Source organism: Corvus moneduloides, chromosome 5, assembly GCF_009650955.1.
Source record: "Corvus moneduloides isolate bCorMon1 chromosome 5, bCorMon1.pri, whole genome shotgun sequence".
In the NCBI taxonomy this organism is placed as follows: Eukaryota; Metazoa; Chordata; class Aves; order Passeriformes; family Corvidae; genus Corvus; species Corvus moneduloides.
Window position 1 is genome coordinate 35,796,478 of NC_045480.1, and position 26,352 is coordinate 35,822,829.

The window sequence follows — 26,352 nt, forward strand, 5'->3', positions numbered from 1 at the left end:
ATTCAGCCTGCATAATTTACCATTTTAAGTGACATCTACCTCGCACTGCCATTACTGTTGTGAATATCTGCCCAGCTTTTCCTTGACAACCCTCATAGATTCTCACATTTCCTCTTAACTAGGCAATGAATGTGTCTGAACAGGGCCCTGTAAGTAAAAGTTCAGGACAGGTAGAGCACTGAAGTGGTTGTATACAGAATGGGGAGGGAAGTTAAGAGTAAAAGCAGTGATGGGAAGTTCATCAAGGTAACTGTACTGAGCTTCCTGTCATGGAAGAATGTGGAAAACTGGTAGTTAACAAATAACTTTAATTAGAATATATTCATCCAGACAGCTTTTGTAATCTTTCACACTGACTTCAAAATCTCTCTGAGCAGATAGCAACTACAGTGCTAAGATTAGCTTTAATATGTCAAGCACAGTTCTACCTGAGGAGTTGTCTAGACTGTCCTATTCAATAGGAATAGCTGAACTATGAAGAGCTGTTTATCTTACAGCAGTACTGGCCAGATACCAGAATCAGGACTTTCTAGTGACAGCCTAGGTCATTCAGTGCTTTTGAAATCTGAATTATAGTTAGCCTAAAATAAGTTACCCCTGGCAGAAATCCAAAGACAGCACTGTCTGAGCCCAACAGCACAGTATTCAATTAATCTTTAAGGATTAAAGTTGGTTTATGGGATTATAAAGATTTGTTTTCATTTTAGAATGCATAGAATACATACCTGATTGCTGTATTATGTGGGTGAACCAAAGGTGTATGATCAGTTTTCTGTTTTTTCTGTATATGTTTGAAAGACCCAGGCTGCTGACAGGAGGACAATGCCAGAGCAGTTACGTGTGTTGAGCAGTCCTTGCCTTTGCTTCCCCCTGACTGGCAGGCATTGCTTTCCATCTGTTTACACGTGCTTTTTGGAACAACACACTGAGAGTGTCCATCAGATATCTGGGTATCATTTCTCGAAACAGTTTTGTTACCAAGATCTGTTAAGACAAGAGTTGTAGTTCCAAATGCAGTTTTCCTATTGATCTTTATTTCTGTGCTTGGTTTTCTGAATTCATTACAAGGGTACTTCATTAAGTTGGCGTTAAAGGCTGTAGAATCTTCAAAACTCTCCATCTTTGGAACTAAGGAAAAAATTTATTAGTTATAATCCATCTGCATAGAATGCTACATTGTATTTCTGATCTGTATTCATAAGTCATCATAAGGAGAATGAAAGAGTAAAATTTACAGCACCATCTCAAAACCTGGCACAGATTATATCGAGTACAAAATTTCTTACCATCATGCACTTTTGGAGTAATGTAAAACGTGTTTCAAGATAACATTACTATGGTTTGAATAGGATCAGTTAATAGTACTATATAAAAGAAAGCTACTGGACAATTAACCATAAAAAATTGAATTTGGCCCAATCACAAGGATTAAAGTATTTAAATTTTTCAAAATAACCTTTTATAACCCCACCAATGGGAGATCACAGAGTATGGTACCTCCAAGCAGCAATACATTATCCATTTTTAAAGTATTACTTTACTATTGACACAAAAAAAGAATATTTGGATTTTGGGGTTTCTAGTGTTTTCACGGTTCCCATCCTTTCCAAACTTTGTGTTCATCCAAACTTACTTACTGTAAGAAGCTTTTCGGAAGAAAGCAGTTCAGACATTTGCTTTGTGGCATAAATAACAGTTTCTTCACAGAATCAGAGGCCCTCCTAGTGGGCAATAATAACTTCAAAAGAATGGGCATAATTTATTAATGCCCATTTAATGCATAAGGAGTCTGTAAGTAGTCCCTTTCCCGAGAAAAGGGTGAAAAGAACTTTATAGCATCCCTGTGTGTAATCTTGTTAAAGCAGCTGTGAAGCTTTTTAGGTAGCTGTGAAGCCATAGTGTTCAGAGTCCTTCCTTTTCTACTATATCCAGTGAGTGTCTCCCTCTATCTTCCCTCCATACAAAGAAAAGGAAATTAAGCAGAAGAACAATGGGTAGATGAGACATACACAAAGGCACACTCTCAGAAACAAAGGAAGAATCTCTACAGTTGTCTCGGAACATTACTTGTTTCCAAGCGCCTTCCATTTTGCCACTACAGTATGTTACAGTAGTGAAACGTACTGGTTCCAGTGCATTCAGACATTTTAAGAATAGTAGTAACTCAGCTTTGTACTTCACAAAGGAGCATGGAAATTGCAATGTAAAGGTAAATATTTATCTGACTACAGACTGAATCATTTCAGCTGTAGGGCCAGCAGCTAATTTTGCATACCAAGTATTCTGTCCTGAAAAATTCAAACATTTCTGCTGACAGTAGTTAATTTTAGAAACAACGTAACAAAAAAACACTGAACCAAGTGAGAAGGGAAAGAATCTTAAGGATTGCAAAAAGAGAGGTAAGCAAAACCGTATTTGGAAAAAAAAAAAAAAAAACCAACAACTCAAATACTACTCCTATGATGCAAAAATAAGTCCTACTTAAAAAAAAAAATTTCCTAACAGTATTCCATCAAGTCTAACACATCCTCAAATTCCAGGCCTGATTTTAGTAATTGCATATAACTAAACAAGTGAAACTTAGAAGTACAGGAGAAGGAACAAAACTTTGTTTCAAAGCTTAAAATAAAGCATTTGTCCACATGGCATAATATATTATAAAGTCCAGCTGACAGCATTAATTCCAGGATAAATGTTAGTTGGTAAATCTTATTCTGTGAACAGATTAAAATCTTCAGGCCTCAGGGTGCTGATCTGGCAGAAGAATTAGGCAAGATCTGCCTGTGTTGGCAACAGCTGTCATGTAAGGCATGAAGACATACTTTTATTGATTCCTGACCTGAGAAAATGGACTATGCCTAGGGCAAGATAAGGGTTTTCCACACATCACTCCATTCATAAAATGAATGCAATGAAGCAATGAAGCAATATTTCATGCAGATAACAGAATTAAAGGTTCCAGCAAGAGACAAACAACAAATTTAGGTAAGAAGTTCAGAATCATTTTTACTCTGAACTTGGAGGGAAAGAAAGTAGCCCCTGAGAAACATGACATCCTTTTAGGAAATGGTACTAAAATATACCACTTTTGTTCACATGAAAGAATGACAGTTCATTTTCTGACCCTTGATGATTTTTAATTTAGACTTACGCTGCAAACTTTGAATGATCTTAAGGAGAGTTGAACAAATGGTGATTTTTCTCACTCCTTGCCCCAATAAAAACAAAGCATCACTGAAGGCACTTATCAATAGAATCCCACCTGCACACCAAGTTGGAAGATGACACTTTTAGGGTTTAAGACAAGACAGTTGCCACAGAGTCTGTGTAAGATTTCCTCAAAATCTGACTTCAAGTTAGCTAGTTATATATATATATATATATATGACTCACAATGAGACACTCCTACATAAAAACTACATCAAAATCATAGACCTCCCCTCTTTCCCAATACAGGTGCCAGACAACCCTTTACTACCTTCAGGTCTTGAAGTCAAACAGGCATCACAAATTTCAGCAGAAGGCTTGTTTATTAGGGTGCAGTGCATACACGTCCACTCCTCTTCAGATTTCTGAGCTATATGTTCATTAGAACATGACCCCCTGCCATATGCCCAGCCAATTAGGCTATTTCTAGCTGGCAGTTTGCTGTGAAACAAAAGAACGATGTTAGTGTTTTGTGACGTTCCCTCTACAAATTGCCTTACACCACTGTGCAGGGAGGCATGGGGCTAGAGAACAAGCAGCACACAGTGTTATGCCTCCTATCAGAGCTTGGACAGCATGTCACTGTTCAAGTTTGATTTTTCCTTTCTTTACCTCAAGGGCAAATCTTTCCAGGTGCTGCAGAAGTAATACAAATAAAAATATTTAAACAAGAAATTGACAGAAAGTTAATAATCAACCGATGTGCTCTCCAGTACAATGCCTCAGCCTCTCAGATTCCCTACCATTTTCAAGTACTGCAGCAAAAAGCATGGTGAGAAAGGGAGACTGTTTCAGGGCTTTCCCCCCATCCCTTGTACACAACACTTGCTAACAAATGCCTTACTGGATGAAGAACTGTTTAGAAGATGAACGGCAGAAAATCATACAGTCTAGCAAATACATTTTCTTTGTTCTCATTTAAATGCTACCCGTAAGTCCACTTTGTTATCATAACAGCCAAAAGCACTGAAAGCCTTAAAAGTTAGAAAGTCTCTTGTGTGTCACCATTTGCTGGGAAGCCTTTTAAAATGTAGGAACCTGTTCAGAATTAAGGAACCTAGCTGTGACTTGTGAGCCAAAGCTATACACCAGACACCACTATAGATTTAGTTTTACTTATTTTCCTGTAAATTATAATACCTCCTATGTTGACAGACTGATTTAGAATCAGTTACTCCTTTACAGTCATTTCCTGTTACCAGGGACTACTCTTGTCATAGTATCCAAACACTGACAGCATGTTAAATGTAACTTGAACTTACCTGTTCAGTAAGTTATTTATGTATATTTTTAAGTACTACATCAACCAACTTATGGTTGATAAGCTGTCAAGCATTTCCTTCATACTTCTTGAGGAATTGTGCACTTTTTGGAGACTTTTATCAATCCTAAGAATTTAAGCACTTCAATTAATAATGCAAATGCTGTAGTTGGGCACTGTTGTGACACACCTTTGACCTATCACTTTTTCCATAATTGATCACTTTCTGTAACAGGCTAGACTTGTAGGATAATGGCAGAGATATCCACTACCTACCACATCGTCCACAACAGGAAAACTAAGGAGGATAATGAGAACTGCTGATGTACCAAAGAGCCTGTGCTGTTAAGAGGTAGAACAGACATTGCAGTAACATTCACCAAAACAGCTGAACTGTAAGTGTTAAAATGGGTATTTTCACATTATTAGATCAGTTGTTCTAGTCAGCTATCAAAAATGCATTACTAGACTGAATATATATTCAGTGCATCATGTCTGGGAGTTTAATTCCATGTTGTTACCCTGGTTCATCTGCCCTGTCATTACCCCCCACACCCTTTCCCATTTTATGAGATATGTGGAGAAAGGTCTATTTTTAAAGTTCATGGTACATTTGAATTTGATGGGGTAAGTTTCTAATGGGTATTGCAGTTATTGCATAATTGAAAAGAGAGCAGTAGAACACTAAGAGCTGACCATTAGGATAAGACAAGAAACCACCTTTTTATTTTATAGCTATCACTACCATGTTTTTCACTTAAATACAGCACTCTTTAATTATTTATTAGAAGTACAACAAAAGCCCAAATCACTACTTGTTCTACAACACAGAAAGAGATTTTTTCCTTACATTGTTTTCTAGTTATCTGACTCCACAGAACACTGCTGTCTTCCTTACTTCTACTAAATATTTCTCATTATTACTTTCTGAAAATACAACAGATTGGGGTTATCAGCTTGTGAAATATTTATCTTCCATGCTGGAATTTTCTATATTTGATCTGTACTCAAAGGCAATTTTTAAGCTTTAACCAAAATCCCTTCAGCCATCTGAGTCTTGAAAGAAGCTTGGAGGTAGGAGAGGGATTTCTGCATTTTATAAATCTTATCTAAAAAAAAAAAAAAATACATATATATGCACACACACACTAACGAGGCAAAGTCGCAAAGTGAAACAGCATTTTATATTAGATTGACAGAGAGTATAAAGGCAAAATTCTGAAGCCTCAGATGAAAATTTTCAAGAATAACAGATGCCCAAGTCTGAGTAAGATGCTTTTGGAACTTTTACCTTTTGACCCTTTGTAATATCAAATGCATTTTCTGCTTTCCTGAAATAAAAGGAGAGAAGCTGCTGCTAGCACAATTTATGTGGAAGTGAAAGTGTCTCTATGGCACACCTATAGCAAAAGCTTTTAAAATCCAATAAGGAGGAAAAAAAAAAGTACAAAACCCCTAAAATATTTGCTGCACTCTGAATTTACTGAAGTTTTAGTTATCCTCAATGTAACTCTGTATCCAGAAGAAAAGTGCATAGATGCTCAGCTGTCTAGATATGCCAGGACTGATGGGGCTATCCTGCAAAAAGATATTATATTCATGATATTCAACTCAGTTGTGTGGAAACATCCAAGCCCTTTATATTGATGACACCAAGAACAAAGGGCAACTTCTCCAGTGGCTTAGTTTCAGTGAACAAATCTGAGTACTCTGAATTGTTTTATAATTCCTACATTTGATTAGAGTAATAGCTACTTCATAATAGATGATGCCTTTGAAAGGAATAGTATCAAAGAATCAAAGCTTCTAACCATTTTCAAATACCAACAGCCAAAACTTTTTTTTTTTTTTGCAAGATATTCTGGGTTTTGTCTGGCATAGTTAATTTATAAAATGTTATAAAATGCACACAGATCCATTCTGTTTCAAAGGGTGCGTCCTCTTACTGTAACAGCACTTTGAGGTGCTTAAAAATTATGATGTTACCATCATACCTAAGATTGACAAGCTGGGGGTCTGCCTTTTGACAGCGAGAGCAGAAGTAAGTCATCCTGTTGTTGTCTCCCAGACGGCACACAGTGATGCTGCCACTGCACTCCCTGCAGGCTGGGCGCTTGTACACTCTGTAGTGCTTGTAGAGTGGAGACCCAGTTTTGCGGCACTAAAACACAACGGGTTTGAAATCCAAGTTAGAGACTCCGTATAAATTTTATGTGAGTCTGAAAATAAAAAACCCTACATAAACCATCAAATCAATGACTAGAGGAAGATATTTAAGAGAGACACTAATAAAGGCTATAGCTGTATTTCACATTATTTTATGCAGAGAATTGACAAATCAAGTACAACAATGTCTGTAATTCTCCACATAATGAAACGAAAGACAGAAGGAAAAAAAAAAGACCTACTAGCAAGCAACAAGCAAATACATGCTAGGAACTCTCTGAGTTCAGCTGGACCAGCTAGGTCTGATTCAGCATCAGTTGTCTTTGACCTGGCACCTGCAGGTGTCCTCTTGAAGAGCTAATGAGCACCAATCAATGTAGCATAGGAAACAAAACAAACATAAACCACAAAAACACCACCTTGTCTCACCCCCAAAAGAGCCAAAAACAGCACAGCACCATCTCGGACCTGATGCTACAATCTGGCTTAATAAGCCTTCCCAAAACCTAAAGAACTGTGCAATGCAGAAATATTCCCGAGATTCTGTAAATGTTGGGTAGTGCCCAGTACAGTTGCTCAACTTCATCTTGGCCCTGGCCATGCCAGACAACCTGGCTCAGGAAAAGCCACTTGGCACTACGATGAGCTCCCCAGATCCTGGCAGAAAGTCATATTAAATTAAGCAGAGTACAATCCCAAGAGCCCAGTGACTTAAAGAGCCTCCAGACAGCTGACAGAGAGGCACATTTCATGAGACAATTCACAAAATACCCATGAAGTCAGCATAGACACACTACAGCGAAAAGTGGCAAAAAAAAAAAAGCCAAACAAGTGCCCAGTAGAGATGCAGCCAACTCTGCAGAGCCACATGAGTTTCTGCACTACAATCACAAATGCTTGGGCCCAGTTCAAATGATACCACAGCTGGCCCAGCAATACCAGCACAGCTCTGGCAGAGTTCAACAGCTCTAGCTCCATAATGTATGAGGACCCTTGGAGTTCCCAAAACACAGGTGTCTTTGAGCATAGTATATTTGCTTCTGTGCTCTTATTCATCAGTCTTGCTGAAAGAGAATTCTTGTACCAGTGCAAACTAGTAATTCAATCAGAAGGAACTACTAATCTATATTTGCATGAACATTCACAGCTGCCTCTTCAACGTTTTCAGTCAGTTCCTTATGAGACTTTTTTTTCCCATTCAGTTATGTAAAAACCAAATAAAAGTAACAGCTTTTTACACAAAGATTCTTCATCTTTGCATCTGTAATGATACAGTATGATTACTGCAAACAATCTGTAACAGTCTATAAAAAAAATTTCAAGCACTATCCCTTGTAATAACATATTTTGGTTATGTCTTTTAAAATGGGAAGAGAGGCTAGCCTTCTTAAAAGTACTTGCCTGGTGAATCCTTGCTAAGTGTGGATTACACAAGTTTTCCAAACGGCTAAACAGAAAGTTTAACTTGTTTATTATGAGTCTAAAAGCCTTTAAATTTCTGAGTATTATAGTTGTTGCAGAACTAGATGGTGTCTCTTTACTGGTAGACTTCACTATGAAGTTTGGAGAAAATAAACCATTTCCCTAGCCAACAAACTAAAGTACTCTTTAGTGGGTTGAAGGAAAGGAGACATTTAAGCAGACTATTAAACAAATTACAGTTTTAGCCTTTATGATTTTAGGAATGTTAGGTGCCCTCCCCCTCACCTACCAAAAAAATTCTTTTTAGCACTGCTAGCTCCTTGCCTTTCACGGACATGAAGAGAAACAGACAAAAATGTCACAACTACTGTTCATTTCTTTGCATGCAGCTTAAAGAAACAAAACATATAAGAATTAGGTCAAATTCTCTCTTCTTCTATTATGGAAAGTTAAAGAGCACCAGGAATTACGGAATTTACAGGAGAAGAAATTAAGTCCTACTGAAGTTGTAGCAGTAGGGAGAAATTGTTACATATTTCACTTTAGCAACCAAAACCATTATTTCGGTTAGGAAAAAAAAAAGTTGGTAGAAGTTGCAAACTCTTTAGTCAAACAAATATAATTGCTATTTCAAGTTTTATAAAGGAAGCCACATTAACTATGTTCATACTTCCCTGGGACAATCTCTAGTTTCCAGTTTGAAGAGTAATCTTTATGTTACCTTATATGTAACTTTGTGCTTCACCTACATCAATTCTGACGTGTTCAGAGTGGCATAACAGCACACGTACAGAAAAACTGAACTGACCCTCAGGCAGCATCTGTGAAAGACTTTTGGGCCAAGCTGTGCATATTTTGACAATCTTGATTCCTCCTACCTTTCCATCATCTGAAAATTCACAAGTAATAAAGAGCACACAAACCAACATTCCTATTAATGGAAGCACTTGATTTGTTGCATCTTTATACTGTTTTCACCAGATGATCACAAACAGCTAACACACCAGAGAAACATTTTGGAAGTTTTCCAGAAATATGTGCCAATACCTTATAAAAAAGCAGGGTAAAATCACGTGTCATTTTCACCAAGTAACGTATATGCTCATCTGTCAGCTGGCAAACCTGTAAGAAAGACAAGAATGATTTTTAAAACATTATGGTGCTAAGGGACAATGGCAAAAAAAGACTTCTGAGGTAGGTGCGATTTGAACACTGATGTGGAGTTGCTTTTCTTCATGTTGTGATAATTCCCTGACTTCATATTATATGTATAATCTCAGTAAAACATCACATGTTCACATTCTATGCTACAAAAACTCACTGCTTGCACACCAAAGAACATGCTTTGCCTCAACCAAGCAAAACATGTGGCAGAAAATTAAGTTGTCTTCCCCTGTATTGACCAAAGAGTTCATGATCACATGAATCACAGTTAGCAAGTCTCACATACCTCCTAATTTCCTCATGGATCATAATACGACCTATCATCCTGAGACTCTTTCCTCTGAGAGATATTCAAGAAGAATATGTGACCCAAAGGCATCACTATTAGAGAGATGTATCAACCAAGTATTTTTTAAGAACTCAAAACTTTAAATCACATTTTTCTTTTTTTCTGCCACATTGAAGATAAAATTAAAATCCAGATTAATCCCATGAACAATTTTCAAAATACTATGTTTAAAAAACTTTTAAATTACTAATCTTCACCTGCTTCCATTTACATTCTATGTAATCTCAATCTGTTTTGCAAATATCTTCTCAACCAGAGTTTGGAGACACACACTTAAGGATCTTAAAACAGAAAAAGTATGATAAACAGTGGTCGAAAAAACAATTGATGCCAGCTAGCAGGACAAGAAGTGGAAGAAGAAGCAGCAAAAATAATCAACTCTACCACATAAACTATTTTGGGTAGTAACTGAACAAAGAAAACCTGAGCACTTTTCACTTTCCCTTATTTATGGATTGTCAGTTTAATGGTAGCATAACAGGATGCTAGACATAGTCAGAATATGAAAGTTAATCAGCTCCCAAGAGTGCCATGACAAAAACCTCCTGTTATAATGATAGAACATTAATTTAGTGTCTAAGAATAATTTAAGAAATGACAGATGACAAAACAAAAGTAAGAAGATAGCAAAATATTATATTAATATGTATTTACATTCTTAATACTTTGGTGTCCTTTAAAACCATCTTGAGACATTCACCTTGAGAGCTGGATGAAGACCACTATCAAACAGTGCTTCATTTTTTATGATATTTCCCACTCCAGGTAATACTGCTTGATCCAGTAACACATCACACAACATGCGGGTGTTCTGCTGCTTAATCTCATGTTCTGCTCTTGAGAAGCTAAACTTTGGAGAACAGACATCCAAGCTTTCCATCATCCTCACTTTCTGCTCACACTCAGCTGCATTTCTGGACGAGAAAAATACACTGATTCATTTTTATTTTAAATATATTCTTATGTAGCAGTGTGGTTTTAAAAACAACACAACAAATTATAGTACAACATTATATGCAGATAACAGAAACCATGAAAATACCAGTGACAGGAAGAGGCACAGAAATTCCATTAAGCACCTCTTCCAAAAACAATGATACACACATCTAGTCCAACATACAAGAAGTCATCTCATTTTGTTCCTATTAGCTTGAAAAATACTTGCCAGCTCCTTGCTTTAAAACTGTTTCCAAGATGGAAAGCCCATGTGTTCAGACCCTTGAACATAACTAACCGTATGGTTATATGGTCCATTAGTTACAACATGACATTTATGCGTATATATATAGATATATATAAAATATATTTATATATTACATTTCAAGTAATTACAGAATATTCTAAGTTGGAAGGATCCCACAAGGATCATGAAGTCCAACTCTTAAGTGAGTGGCCCATATGGGGATCAAACCCACAATCTTGGCATTATTAACACCATGCTCTAACCAACTGAGCTAATTATACTTATGTAAAAGATATAAGTAGTAGTAGATTATTAATAGTAGTTACAAAAAAAAATTCAGATTTTAAGATATACATTTTATTAGGTTAAGCATAATCATTGAAAATAATACAGTACAAGAAGTCTTGGGCTTACATCAGATTTTGTGTTTTGTAATTTTAAGTATGCTTATATATGTTACATGAATTTACATGCCCCTTTCCACTCAAGAGCCTCAATCACTTTAAAATCAAGCTCACTGGTATTTTTATTAGCAGTGTGAAGTACAATGCTAATGGGCATAAACATCTGCTTGATGTAAATTAGAACAATTATAAAAGTTTGCTTCCAAAAGGAAAAAAATAAAAACCCAGCCTTGGGAGAATAAAAATTTGAAACCAGTAATCATGACAGGTTGTTTGTTACCCTTGTTAAGAAGTGAGACTTTCATGGAAATTAACAGAGCAATGGGTTTCAGCATACAGATTTAGGGGTAGAATTAAATCAAACTTTCATTCCCAGTCTTGACACTACCTAATGACACTATGGCGTGGAACTACTTTAACTGTATGTAAGCTCTGATACAAAACTAACAAACTTAAATAAATCTGGTATGTTTAGGAAGTTTTGTCTTGATAGCATCCACGCACTTAACAATTTGTACATGATTTTTCATTTTCCTTAGAAGAATGTTATAAAAAGAAAGACACTCTTTTGTTAGTTTCTGCTTTACCTGTACTCTACTGTCACATCGCAAAAACAAATGGTATCCTCTGTAAGCTGTATCTCCAAAACTGGCTGTGCTCCATTTCTGTCTTTGCTTCCATCAGGATTAATGCGCATGGAACCGTTCATACCAAAGTGAATCCTCGGAAAGAAAGAGAGTTTTTATAGGTATTTTAACTTCACTATGGTTTCCAAGCATTACACCAGTCTATTTTCAGAAGCTGTGAACCTTATCTAACCAAGTCAGTATGTATGTACATTAATTCTAGTCATTACCAGTAACACAGCAACAAACTATTTGCTTACACAGCGCTTAATTCCCAGAGAAGAAAGAATGCTCCCCAAGGAAAAACCCCTCCAAAATACAGCTGGTTTTAAGTAGTCTTCATAATTCATTATACAGAACTCAAACCTGATCATTAAGTAGCACCATTTTCTGGTGCACTTAGAATTTTTTTCACTTGACATGCTGATCTTCCAACATAGATTCTTAAACCTTCAGGCAGGCTGAAAGAAATGAGGCTACTTGACCAGAAAATTTTCTGTTAAATCAGGCAGAAAGCACCTGATATGGAAAGAAAGGCTTTAGTCCCCATATTGCCACCACTGTTATCACATCGCAGCTACATCCAGGAATGCCATAAACAAAGTAATTAGTATTTGCCATATGTTGTTTTCGGCTTTTCTTTGCCTACAACCAAGGCAAAACCTGCAGGTCAATTAAAAATTAATAAAAGAAATAAACTGAAAAATGCACAGATGGCAAAGTAGAAGAACAGACTCTTTCAAGCATTCATTTTACAGATTAGTAATGCTTTAAGTCTTACATTTTATAAAATATTCTGCCAGGAGCTTTGCTTGAGCAAAGGGCAAGTCTGGCTATTATCTCATACATTTTATTTATTACAAATTCACCTGGTACAATCAAGTCCTAAAAACCATAAGATAGAAGGAACGTCCTATTACTATACACTGTATATCAGAAAAAGTGGATTATTTTGTAGTTACAAGAAGATTTAACAGATTAAACTACATAAATGACCAAAGAAATGCAGTATCAGGTCTGTATTTCCTTTAAGCCCAGCTTTCTTACATTTCAGGAAAGACAGGCATTTTAAGTATTTACAGATGGGCTAAGACAACATGTCATTAAGCATATTCTTAAAGTTAACTCTTTAAAATTTGAAAAAAAATTAATGCTACGAGTTACTTACAAGCCTCTGTCTTTCCAAAACTCTTCTTACAAGTCAGTTCAGGTGATATAGTTGCTTCAGTCACTTTTATCTTCAATAACCACTTTCAATTCTGAAGTGCCGTGAGTAGTACTGCACAGGCTTAACTAGCCAAACTTATTTTTAAACCTAGACAAATTTCTTTTTAAACCAAACTCTTGCATCTTGCTAACAAATGATAATGCACTAAATGCTTCCAGAAAGTTATTTTTAATTCAATTTAATAGATGATGCTTTCATTTACCAAGCTCCAGTATACTGTTTTAAAGGAACTTTAAGAATCACAACTATTTAGCTATCTTACTGCCTTCTCAGTTCATGACTAGAAAAAAATGCATCATCACTACACATTTACATTCAAAAGCCCTAAGAAATCTATAAAATTTCATTCTAAAGTGTTTCATTACCTCAGATGTCCTGAAATAGGGCAAAATAGAAATCTTCTCATTTTAATTACAAATAGAAAAAGCATGCTAATTAAACCTAGTATCTGTTATTCAATGAGAATTAGTAGTAAGAAGTTGTTGATTTCTTGTTTTAAAGTAAAAAGGTGAGACTTTAGAATTATTTAGTGCTACACAATATTGCAGGGATCTGCATGCACTGGATCTGTTTTGTCTCTAGAAAATGCAATTTCCTATTTGAAACAAAGCATGTCAAAAAGTAACTGTCCTTTTCAGATACCTTTATATGGAATCTTGGAGTAAAGCAGTAAATTATCTGAACATGTGACTATATCTAGTACTCCTGTACTGCAGAGAGGCTGATGAGAAATTTCTCTGTAACACTTTCAAACCTCTGAAGTGCAATTAGCAAGAACAAGATGACCCCCAAAATACACTCAGTTTGAATGCATAGGAAGCCCTTTTCTCATTTCTTACCTCAAAGCTTTCTCATCAAAATACATAAAAAGTTCCTTTCCCAATGTCTCCACACCTCTGTAAACATGTCCAACAAGAAAATCATGACCAGTGATTCTCTCTTTACTTGCAGCAGTCTGAAAAACAAGTACACACACACAAGGATTAAAGAGAATTTGTACTGCTTTGATTCTAGCATCAGTACACATTCAGCAAGCAGCTGTATGAACTAATTTTCCAACTTGGACAACATTAACTATTTCCTCCTTAAGCATTCTACCAAAAACAATGGGACTATTAACCCAGGAAGCAGTCACTATTGCTAATGCTATCATAACTTAGCTCAATTTTTTTCCTAATTGAAACAATACATCTTTTTTTATCAGGGAATTTTATGCCTTTTCCTTTGAGTCATGAATTTATAAGAGTTTCAGACTGGTGTAAAATAAACAGGTACCGTTTGAATATTAAAAACATGTCAGAGTGTCAGTTCTGCCATTTGCAGATCTATACTCTTCTCCAAATGTTAGTAATAAGCTTTCAGCGTTTTGCATGGTGCATTGTGTATTACAGAAAAGCCTCTGCTGAGCCCACAGAGATATCTCTCTCCTCCTACTAGTTTAAAGTCTAATCTCAGAAGCAGGTGAGCAGCAGGTATGACACTACTAGAGGACAAGATAATTGTGAGATTGAAGCAGTGGCATTTTTTTGCTTAGCACATGAAAATACACTGAAATTGTAAGGGATGTCTACAGATTATCTCATCCAAACACCTGGTCAAAGCAGAATACACTTAGCACAGGGAGCCCAAGGCCTTGTCCAGTCAAATTCAGAGCAGCTCCAGAGAGGGATACTCCAGTCTCTTTGGGCCCTTTTTCTATGGCTTGACTATTGTTGAGGTGGAAAATTTTTCCTAATACATAATGAGAATTTCTCCTATTGCCACCTGCATCTGCTGCTTCTCACCCACTGCGCACCTCCAACAGGAGTCTAGCTCTGTCTCCTCCATATCCTCCTTACAGGTAGCTGAGGAGAGCAATAAAATCCCAGTTCTGTCAGCTTCTCCTTGTGCACCATGTGCTTCAGCCTGCTAATCATACCAGAGTACTCACTATTATGTTGTTATTATCTCGTTATTACTGGGGAGTTGGAAACCCAGGTGCAGCCTTGCAAGTGCTCATCAGAAGTAAGAATCACTCTCCTCAACCTGCAGAGCCCAGCATGGGGCTGTCCCTCTTCCTTGGAAGGGCATGCTAGTTGACTCGGCATTTGCAGGACCCTAGGTCCTTTTTTGATGCAGAGCCATTTTCCATCTGAGCAGCAGCCAGGACTGTGCTGTTCCATGACACTCTTCTGTTCCAACCACAGGATTCTGCAAGTCCTGCAAATGCTGAACTTGAGTTTCTACCAGCCCATTTTTCCCAACCTGTGAAGGTCCCCCTGACTAGCACCCCAATGTCCATTCAGACCCTGCTGAAAACTGCGAGCAGCAGATTCACTTTCAGCATAGCCCTAACTGCAAGGCAGATACACATATCACTGCTTCAATCACAGCACTCAATTTCAATGCAAATATGTATGAAACATACATTTCTGGCAAATCAGCAAGGCTTCTGCTAGTTAGTGATATTTCAGAGCTACTCTCTATGCAATCTCCCACTGTATTATTACCTTGAAATGATATACATTTAGAGAGTTTTATGGCTATTATTCTGTCAAGTAGGAAAATAAAAATATTTCTTGCATAACATCACTTTCTTTGTCTGTTATCAAAATACAAAGAAAGAAAAATTTTGCTCCCATATAAACAGTTCATGCTTTCCAGCTGGAGTCTGTCGCTGTGCAACAAAGTTTATTTTAACTCCAAGCCATTCAGGTTTGTCAAAAATAAACCAGAACAAGAAATGACTGAGATGGAAAACTTGCCTTTTCAAATATTTGAAGTTAAATTCATACCACTTTGGTATCAAGCAAACCCCTACAGCCATCATAGTACAAACTCTCCGTAACAGTGTAATCTTCAGCAGTGGCCAAGGCTTTGGCCATGGTTAGCAGCCCCTGTGAAATCTAAAAAGTCCAAGACCCTTAGGATGGTGATTTTCCAATTACTAGAGTCTGCCCTGAGGTGACTTCTACTGCATAAAGTGATGAACACCAATCAATTTGACAGAGTGAGATTTCTTTTTGAAACCTTAGGAGCTTAACTCCTTCAAAAATCTGTCCTGAAAGATATTAACCTATAAAGACTAAACTTAAGACATTATCTTCGACAGAGATATCTTCAACCACATTCTTTCCTAAATTGTTTCACTGAAGTACTATCTTACTGTGCCTTAATTACAAACTCCTACACTGCTTTATACATGCTGCAAGTGGGTAAAAATTCCCCAACTTTCTGCCTGGAGGCATGCAATGTACTTACCTGGGACACAAGCAACACACAGTGTCTTACAGATGCGCAAAACCAGGCATGGAAAAAAGATCCCTTATCTAGCTCTGTATTCAAAACCAGAGGAGTGTACCTCCATGTTCATCAGCCAAGGCCTGCTTACTGTCACCCTGATTTCTCTGCCTGCTACGAGGTCTCACGAGTCCCAGCAGCTTTGTACTAGTGTACTATTTTATGCTGTCAAATGAAAGGATAAAAACTAGCAGGAAAATGACATACTGTGTACACTGAAAGCAGATGTCACACTCTTTATTTAAATACTTGGTCTAATTAAAATTGCTTTAAAAAGTAATTATAGAAATAAAAGCCCCCTTTCTGCAGGTCAACATGTACCTTTCTCATGTACCACATAGATTAGAATCATAGCGTGGCTTGGTTTGGAAGGGACCTTAAAGATCATCTAGCACATGCAAACACTGAGGAGATTATGAACAAATAAAATTAGTAAAAATTTTCCTTATATTTAACATTTCATCAAGCAACGTGGTATTTTGAAATTTATCCTAAGCGAACACGAGTGATTCTAAAAGCTTTTCCTCATCATTCCTCAAAGCTCCTGTTTCTACAGCTTCAGAATCGCCTTTACACATGCGACCTGCTGAGAACTATTATACTGATAACAGGAATATTTCATAACTTGAAGAATGAGAACAGTACTGACGGACGACACCCACCACCACCACCCACAGACGACGGCAGCTGCGGCACAGGAGGCACCACCCACCCTGCTCTGAGCTCCGTGTCCTCGCAGCCCAGGGGCTCCTGCCCGCTCGCTTGCTCTCACTCAAACCTGCCGGCGTTCACCACTGCGGGCACCCCGGCGCAAAAGGGCTGGGCCCCCGCTGCGCGAGGCGGCTGCCCCGCCCTGGCCCGGCCGCCGGGCCGTGCCGCTCCCCCGCCCCGGCCCTGTCCCCGGCCCTGTCCCAAGCTCCGCGCCCCCGTGCCCGCGCCCTCACCGCGCCGCCGCCCCGCGCGGCCCGCACGCGCTGTCCCCGGCGCAGGCGCGCCCGCAGGCGCTCGGCGCAGAGCGCGCAGCCCGGACCCTCCACCATGGCCGCGAGCGCCCCGCGCCGCCTCCGCCCGCCCTTCGAATGTCCCGCGCGCCTGAGGGCGGTGCTGCCGCGCGGGCCCCGCCCCACACGGCCGGCACGCTGCTGCTGTGTGTGCTCTGCTCTGTGGTAGCTGCTGGCCGTCGTTTTGGACAATAACGGGGCTACCATGAGAGTCTCTGGGCTCCTGGTAGCTCCCTGTTATTGTCTAAAACACTCGCAAATGCGTCTTCTTTCAAAACTTAATCCGCAATTAGAAATTAGTTTCAGCTTTTAAAAAGTCGGTATTTGTCCGTTTCCGCGCTTTCACGTGTCGGAGGAAAATAACTTTAAGGGATGGGACTATGCAATTACACGAATTTATTGTTTAAAATAACGCATCAGCCGAGGCGTGAGATTTTACAACACCTCCGAGTAATGGCGACTAGTCACAAGATTTAGGGTTACATCTTAATTTATAACTTTCTAATCCAATAGACACTTAAAACGACACTTTGTTTTGGATTTATGACCTATCACCTGTGGCACTGCTCACTGCAATGCAGCTGCGTCTTGACCAATAACTTCTCATGTCACGTACACACAGATGTCTCTATTATACCATCTACATTCTTAACTTAAACTGTATAAAATCACACTATTATATTTTAAAACCCTCCACCAAAACACCCAGTGTACAATTTAACTTATAACTATAGGAATACAAGCTTGTAATCCTTTTGTCAATTAAGCCAGACCTAGTCTCTTCCAGGGTTGTAAATCAAAGCCTCCTTTAATTGCAGGAGTTTCTACTCCTCTGTCTCCCACAGGTATTTAACAGGTTTTTGCAGTAAGTCTAGGTTTACAGAAGTAAAATGCTCCTTTCCCTGCCCCATTTGAAGTACGAACAGGCATAATAAGTCCACGAGCTCTAAGAAAATTGAGGGAAATTGCGTTGCAAGGTAGAGCACTGGACATTATTTCCTAAGGGCCAGCTTGTGAGGCAATACACTGGTTGAAAACTCTCAATGTTATTTCTTATATACACAGCCCACATCCACTCTTCTATCTGGGTTCAATCAATATGTGTTTTTCGTAAAAGAATAATATTTTTTTTACATGAAGGGAAGTGGATAAAGCAGGCTAAATGATGTTTGCTGAAGTAAAATATAATTCACATTTTTTGCTGAAGATAGGGTGTACTACCCTTGCTGCAAATGCCTTTTTTCTTTTTCTTAGTGGTGTTTTTTGCTGTGATCTTTTAGTATCAAGACAATAAAGCAATTTTTAGCCAGAGAATTAAGCTCACCAGTCAGAAATCAGAAGTGTTCAAAAATGGCATGTGAAAGTGATTTTTCTGCTGCTCTAGAATTCTGCCTTACTGTTCTTTCAAGCAATTAGAAATTGACACATAACTCAGGTTTCTATATTCGTATCTAAGTACCTTCAAAGTATAAACAATTGTTACTGTCACTTGGCAGTTGTCAGGCAATCATATTTATAAGGCTTTCCTGTTTCATCTTCCCCAACAGCAGTCAAATAAAATGTTTTTCATAATAAGGGATTTCATAGCTGGATATTTTTCAGTAGATGGTTTGTGCAGTGTGTAACAGCAGATTGGGGTTTCAATTCCAAGTCTAATTCTGCAGAATCAGAAGTTCCAATAGTAACCATTAATTAGGCTCTCTAACCATTTTTCCACTTATGTACATGAATGTTAACCAGAGACTCTGCATTAACTCACCTTTTTCATGCACTTTGTACAATCCGTTGTTGGTGAGATTCATATTAAAGTGTTTGGTGGTCGACAAACATTTGGGAGTTTCTTTGCTTTAATAAAAACATTTAATAATATATTTGCAACAAAGGGAAGAGAGATAATAGCACTGTAATATACTGTTGGGGAAGATGAAACAGGAAAGCCTTATAAATATGATTGCCTGACAAAAGATTTTGGGAATATGAAAACTGTAGGCGACATCGAAATGAGTCTTAGTTACTGAACAACTGGAAAACAATGGTGTGGCCGACTGAAGGTAATCCCCTCTTGATGGAACAATACCCTCTGCTTGCAGGCAGGTCCAAGGGTCAGAGCAGACCCTACTAGCTCAGCAGAAGGGGTCCAAAGAGTAGTTTTTAGAAGTTAAGATGTAACACTCTATGGTAATATAAGAACTCTTATAGGCTGTATGTAAATGCTATAGGATTTGTATCTTGTATTAGATTGGTTAGTGACAATTAGAATATTCAGTACAGAAGATGATTTATTGTATTGTAACCAGGACTTCATCACTTCTTCTTCACTCTCATTCCTCTCACTCTCTCTCTCTCTTTACTTACCCGCTTACTCTCTTGCTCTCCTGGGCCTGCTCCGAGCTGCAGCTGCAGCTCTAAGCAGTACCCCTGTACCCACACCCTTTGCAATAAACTGCATGTTCCAAGATCTGACTTCAGAGATCTCTCGTCACCGTCCGTCTACGCCCGGTCCCGACCGACCCACACCCAGGCTCCTACAATATACCAGTCTGACTGTTCTATATTCTGAAGCAAATGACCAGTGCTGAACTCTAAGTCAGGATGGGGTTTAGGTAGAAGTACCTAAATGATAGCAGCCGAATTAAGTACAGTTGTTGGGCAATATTATTGCTGATACAGTTTTTTAGTGATCTAATAGCGTAGCCAACTGAGAAATATATTACTACGTTTTACAGCATTCCAAATAGAATAGTCTTAGCTGCTTTTGCGGAAGTATTTCCTTGAGTCAGGAAATCTCAGTTGCTGCCATCCAGTTTCAACACTGAAGTTCCCAGGCTACAAGGCAAGTTTTAAACATAAAAAATTAAAAACTTCGTTAAATTTCTTTCAGAGTTCTGTATTAGAATTTAACATTTCTTGGCAGTTAATTCCATGAATAGTTGTTCACACCTTATTTTGATTTTGAAAAATCCAATATCCACAAGAATCTCTCCCACAGGTAATTAAAAGTGCAAATTTCAGAAAACAAACAAGCAAATAAATCTCACTCAAGTATAACATTTTTTTACTTCCTGTCTGCCTTTGCATTGACAAAATCAGATTATTCTACTGTACAATAATTGATACAGCAAGTAAGACACGTTATCTGCAGTGAAAGGTAAAATCTATTTTTAAAACAAAAATTGAATAAATCTACATATGTTCATAAATTTGTCCCCCGTTCTTGGAGCTCTGTGCACAGCTCCTGCTGCTATTTTTCCCAGTGGTGTTTGCAGGCATCATTTCTTGATTTGTTTGTGCATTTGCATATTTATCTTCAGATAGCAGCATAAAACAGAACAGTGTGCTTAGAATTGGACACTCATGTTTTTTGTATATTACTGCAGTTGTGATCTCATTAGAGAAAAAAATTTAAACCAGAAAAATACATTTCTTTCTAAAACTTCAGGCTTCTCAGAATTATGAAAAGGATGCAATTCTTTTTTTATTCAGATTTCCAGAATTTGTATAGAAGCCCTGATTCTCTGCCTTGTTGTCCCAGTTCATGTAACAGGACATTTGGCATAAAATTGATGTAGCTAATTTGTGCAAGTAGAGCTACCGACATCCAACTGCTAAAACTTTTTAGTTTATGCATATTTTCTCCCTTGAATTAATATCTTAATCTTAGGACATTGGTGCTCAATTTAAATACCTATGTTGAATTTGCAATTATTAGAGTTTTGAAAATGGAGTTGGCAAGGAATATTATCATACAGCAAATATAGGTCAATTTAAATATAGACCAACAAATATAATTTTAGATCAAATTGTAAAATTACACTTTTCTGAAGGCAACACAAGAGAAGAGAAATATGCAGAGTACAAGCACACCCTGTTCAAATCCAGCAGTCCAAAGAACATCAGCACTGAGATCCTTGCTGAGGCATCGGGGTTTTTTTCCTACTGGCTGGTTGAAGTGTACACTGAACTGCAAAGGTGTGCCCTTTATGGTGGCAAAATCTTGGATAATAATTAATAATCAGTAGATGACTGGTCTGTTTCATGGTTGCCTAGAGAGTTAATGTGAACAGTTAAGCACACTCAGAATTGCTCATCATGTAATCCCAATGAAATCCTTCCTAAACCTTGTAAAAACATTCCCAAATCCTTCAAAATTAAGTCTCTTAATGCAATTAATCCAAATAGTCACTGTCCAGGGAATGTGTTCTGGTTATAAATTCCTGATCTGTCAGTGATTTTTGAGGGTCATGCAATAGTTGATACGGACACATAGTTAAATTATTTTTTGTCAGTTATCTGAAAATAAATAATGCCCTGAGTGTTTGGATTCTTTTATTGGTAGAGAGGTCTTGCTTTCTTTTACAAAAAAGCCCATACTATTGTGGCTTTGTTTTTACAGCTGCAGTTATTGTAAAGACAGAAATCAAGGAGGTTCTTTGGAAAGTGCAGTGAAGTATCAATATAAAAATATTTAACCAAGTTGTGAATAACAGCTTTAGTATGAGAGTTTCTTGCATTTATTTCGTTGTTGCAGCCATACTAAAATGCTACAACTTACATACCATTCTCACTGAACATGGAGTATGTGTTCAAAATGGAGTAATTAATGGATTAATGGTTTGGAGGTAAAAGAGATAGTTGAGATTTAATAGTTCTCTCCTAATTTCTACCTATTGAAAGCTAGTCACAGATAAGCATATTCTTAGGGTTCCAACTCATATACTAAAGAAGAAAGAAAAATACTTATACAAGTACATATTGTACTTGAAGTTTCCAATGAGGACATGCTTTAGAACTAGACAGACAGAGAATGCAAAAAACCCTAAACTGCTTAATTATGTGTGCAACTCTATTTTTAAAAATTACTGTTTTTTCAATATTGTCACAATATTACCAGAATTTCCCTGCGTAGTGATTAAGAGTATGATAGTTCACCTCTCAGTGACTGGTCGGCTGTAAACAAGATACCACTCTTTTAGAAAAGATAGCTTTTTATCTCTATAGCAATCCTTGATTTCCCTAGAGATGAAAAATGCAACACCTTTGAAAACCTTGGCTAGTTTGACATGTTCGTTTTCAGCAGAGTAGTTTGGCTATTTTCAATCAGGAATTAGATACAGATTGCTTTCAAACACCGAAGACCCTGCTTCTTTCCAAAGAGACCTTCATACTGTGTTAATTTCTTGGACTTTGCTCAGGTAGGGGGGAGTGGGGTGGGGAAGTGGAAATAATCTCTCTTAAATTTGAAGTTTTCTGCTGCTCAGACCAAAGGATTAAATCCACAAGAAGGAGTCAGGATTAAAAAGAGACAGGCAAGCTGTTCACATTCCCTACAATTCAGTAATAATTGAGGTCCATCAAGTATACTATATACCTAAGGTGTTGGAAACTCTGAATTCTCTATGTAATCAGTGGCAATAGGTAGGCACCTCACCAGGCAGTGATTTAGAGCAGGGGCCTCATTAGGTCTCTCTCTCCATTAGCCACACAGGGAACAATGGTAGTTCCTTCTATTGGATACCCTGCTGCGAACGTTCAAGCAGTCACCCTGCTTCCCTTATGCAGTGTAAGGGGAGAGTTATGTCAGAGAACATGATGCAGTTGCGTGCTGAGCCAGGTACTGTCTGGAAGTGCCAATGGAGTTTCCTAGATGCTTCTCTGCAGTCTGGACTCATAGCAGTGAAACAGCTGCTTTGGTTAGAAATCCAAGCAAAGCAGTTTTTTCAAAAAAGAGAATGTGGCAGCTTCTTTAAGCTGCTGTAGCAATCCAATCAGTGGTGCATCCTTCCCCTGGGAAGTGGAGAAAATTGATCCTAGAGCTTTCCTGAGAAAGTATGCAGTAGACTAGAAAAGACACCTTTCTGAGCCATTCCCCTTATCAGAATGCTTTTTCTTTGCATAACATACTTTGTGTTTCACTAGAGCTATGGCTATCACCAAGGTCATTTAGATTAGCTTGGAATTATCAAATATAATTTTCAACATATGACTGCTGAACATAGCCACCTCAAACTTTATGTTTTGTAGTAGAATTACCTCTGGAAGAATATTCTGATCTACAGCTGTGATTTTGCAATTAATAGTGACAAGGGCTTTAGAGATTATGAATTTAATTTTGGCTTGTTGGAAGTGAATCTGTGTCACAATGGTGTCATTAATAAGTTATGTTCTCAAGTATTCAGTATCCATCTACCTTTTTTTTTTTAATTGTGATTTTTTACTGAAAGATTCCTCTTCTTTTCTCCATCAGAGTATCTAGTAACCCAGTGAAAATGTCAGTTCCTTTGGTGACACAAGATCGAGTCCACATGCTGCTTCAAATCGTATGGAGTGCTTTGAACCTAGATATGTTCCTGCTTGTGTGACTATTTTAAGCCAGCAGGAGAAGGAATTGCGGAGACCACTCCCAAGTGAGACAACACTCCTCACCATGTTTTTGTTTGAGTTGACCATGTAAACATTACAAGAAACTACATGTCTTGGAGCATACTCCAAACACAAGATATGTAGAGATAGTTAAACAATTCTATCTACATATGAGGTATAAAGAAACTGGTATCAAGTCTTGATTTATGAGCACATTCTAGGTGGAGATAATTGGCTACAGCAGAAACTTAGCTTCTTAGGAAAAGACTTGGCAGAAAGATTAGAATGTCTCCTCAGCAAGTTCACTGTTGATGTGAAGCTGGGAGTTTAGTTAAGTGAGGGTTTCTTGTGTTAGAAAGCAAAACTGGAAAAAAAGAAAGATCAAAAATTATATTAATTTGTTCAGAAATGTTCACTGTAGTACAAAATGATGCATTTCAAATTTCTTTCCTGAATCTTTTTCTCAAAATATTATACCCAAAGGAGAAAAGATCCTTTGCAATTCTTAAATTATAGATTAGTATTGGAGTAGAACTGACTTAGACCGTACTTAAATTCAGAAATAAAATGTTTGGAAGATACTTGAAAAAAATAAAAAGGTACTTTATAAGTTTGTACTGAAAACTATAACTCCTTAAAAGTTCTTATTCCCTTTCCAGGTACACACTCTGCTTTTAGATATTCGAATCAGTCAGCAGAGATGCCTGTACCCATTCAGAACGGCATAATCTAATTTACAGTCATAGTTTAACTTTATTTGAAGAAACAATATGACAGCAAAGTGCAACTGCCTCAGGATGGGGACAGCAGATCTTACTGAAGCTGGATATTCATGGAGTAAGTACAGACAACCTTCTTGGCCATTTATGAACACTGCTCATAACTTGACTGTATCTTGAGACACAGTTCAGGGCCAGTAGTTTTCCTTGTTTTGTTGATGGATTTTGGCTCCTCACAAATTAAGTAAAAGTTACTAAACTTGTCTGGAGGAGAAATGAAAACATTTAAATTATGCAGTAGTTTATACAAATGGTAAAGTCTGGAAGATCTTTAAGATAAAGTGTCTAGCAGCGCCTCTAGGCTATCTACATACTAAAACAGATGAAAGGAGAAATATGGTACCTGGAGAGAGGCAGAAAAATTCTTTGTAGCCTTCTTGTCTATATTGCATTTATATGTGCACTGCTTTGAGGTATATTCACTTATCCTGGAAGTTTTACGTTAAAGATTAACACCTCAAGGAAAAACAAGAGGAATTAGGAGAATGTGATCTTGATGAAGAATTTACCATATTTTCTTCAACTTTAAATGTTATACTTTAATGCTGTACTGGAAAATATTAAGATAATATTCGTTCAAAAGCATAGATAGTATTAGAAGATTTATGAAGTTCTAAGAACAAAATAAATGGTATTTGCTGGGCAAAATACAATGAAAGTGTCCTGATTCTGGCCAGGACAGGGTTAATTTTTGCAGTAGCTGGGAGGGGGCATGGCTGGGACCCACAGGTTGTTCTGTACCACCTCAGGTCATCGACAGGGGTGAGGGAAAAGGACTCTTCCAGGGAGAAGGGCTCCTACTGCTCACATAAGCATGGTGCCAGTGCCAAGTCAGAGAGAGTGGTTGGGGTGACATGGCTTCGGTCAGGTTGAGCCCCACGGTGAGCATTTTTGCATGTGAATCCCTTTCTCTCTTGTACACTTTTGCTTTTAATATTGTTGCTGTTACTGTTTGTTTTCTTATCTCATTACTGTTTCCAGTAAATTGTTATCTCAGTCACTGCATGATCTTTGCCTTTTGTGCCTCCAGTTCTCCTCTCCAGCTCTCTGCAGAGTGGGAGGGGAGGGAAAGGAGAAGCAAGGGAGTAGTACATGGTTTGGAATGTCTCAGTGAGAAGACTTGATTGGAGGATACCATTCTTAAACCACAAAAGAGGACCATAGCAAAAATGTTGCTCTGTCCTAGCAGTTGCAATGAGTTTTTACTTTTTTTGTGACACAAATAGAATGACTCCTAGTACCTTGCTATAAGCCTTTATCAGCTGTGTGTATATGTGCAGCACTCCATTTTAATTAGCCTGAAGATTCAAGGCTTAGAAGGGATAGCAGGGGTCTCTAATTACGTTCACAAACTAGTGATCTGCCCAGAAAATGAGGAATGAATAAGCATTAAGCAGTCAGAGGCCAGTACTTAATCACAGAGAGAAGCAGGAAGAGTGGAAGATAAAGAAATGCAATTTTTACTGACTTGGAAGGGCCCTGAAAATTACTAAAAATAATCCTTCTTTAGTAAAACACGCCAATTCTAGATATAGAGATTTATGATTTATTCTTATCAGTAATGTTTGACTAGATATTTTAGAATTTTTTTTTCTTCTCATATCTATTCCATACTTCTGATACTTTTATTTTACGTCTGTCTGTTTAGGCATCAGTAGCATTTCTTGAAGGACTCTTCTGAGAATAATGTTTTCCAAGCATTGTTTGTAATTTTTCAGTCCAAGTTCCAAGGAAATAAAGACTATTCTTTCCTTCCTTAGAAAAAAAAAAGATGACATTGGGATTTAAATCATTGCTATTCACAAACTGGCCCTGACAAAAAAGGCCGAGGATTATCTCTTTAGCAACTTTGGAATCAAAGCTGCATTATTGATATGAAGCTAAAAAGGCTTTGCAATTCTTTATATAATTAAAAGCAACTGT

At 37.7% G+C, this 26,352-nt stretch overlaps 1 protein-coding gene across 3 annotated transcripts in view; it reads right to left on the reverse strand.

Moving 5' to 3' along the window:
- Window positions 1–17,329, reverse strand: part of NEIL3 (nei like DNA glycosylase 3) — a 28,670-nt gene extending 11,341 nt beyond the window's left edge. For 2 of the 3 annotated variants that reach the window (XM_032109012.1, XM_032109011.1), the window contains exons 1-8: window positions 17,234–17,329; window positions 13,850–13,965; window positions 11,744–11,878; window positions 10,270–10,483; window positions 9,104–9,178; window positions 6,463–6,629; window positions 3,479–3,648; window positions 726–1,128 (exon numbers count right to left, since the gene is read on the reverse strand). In XM_032109012.1, coding sequence (XP_031964903.1) covers window positions 726–1,128; window positions 3,479–3,648; window positions 6,463–6,629; window positions 9,104–9,178; window positions 10,270–10,483; window positions 11,744–11,878; window positions 13,850–13,965; window positions 17,234–17,329 — 1,376 coding nt within the window. Of the gene's footprint in view, window positions 1–725; window positions 1,129–3,478; window positions 3,649–6,462; window positions 6,630–9,103; window positions 9,179–10,269; window positions 10,484–11,743; window positions 11,879–13,849; window positions 13,966–17,001; window positions 17,106–17,233 lie in introns of those variants that run through there. The other variant, XM_032109013.1, reaches the window with a different exon arrangement.
- Window positions 17,330–26,352: the final 9,023 nt, after the last annotated feature.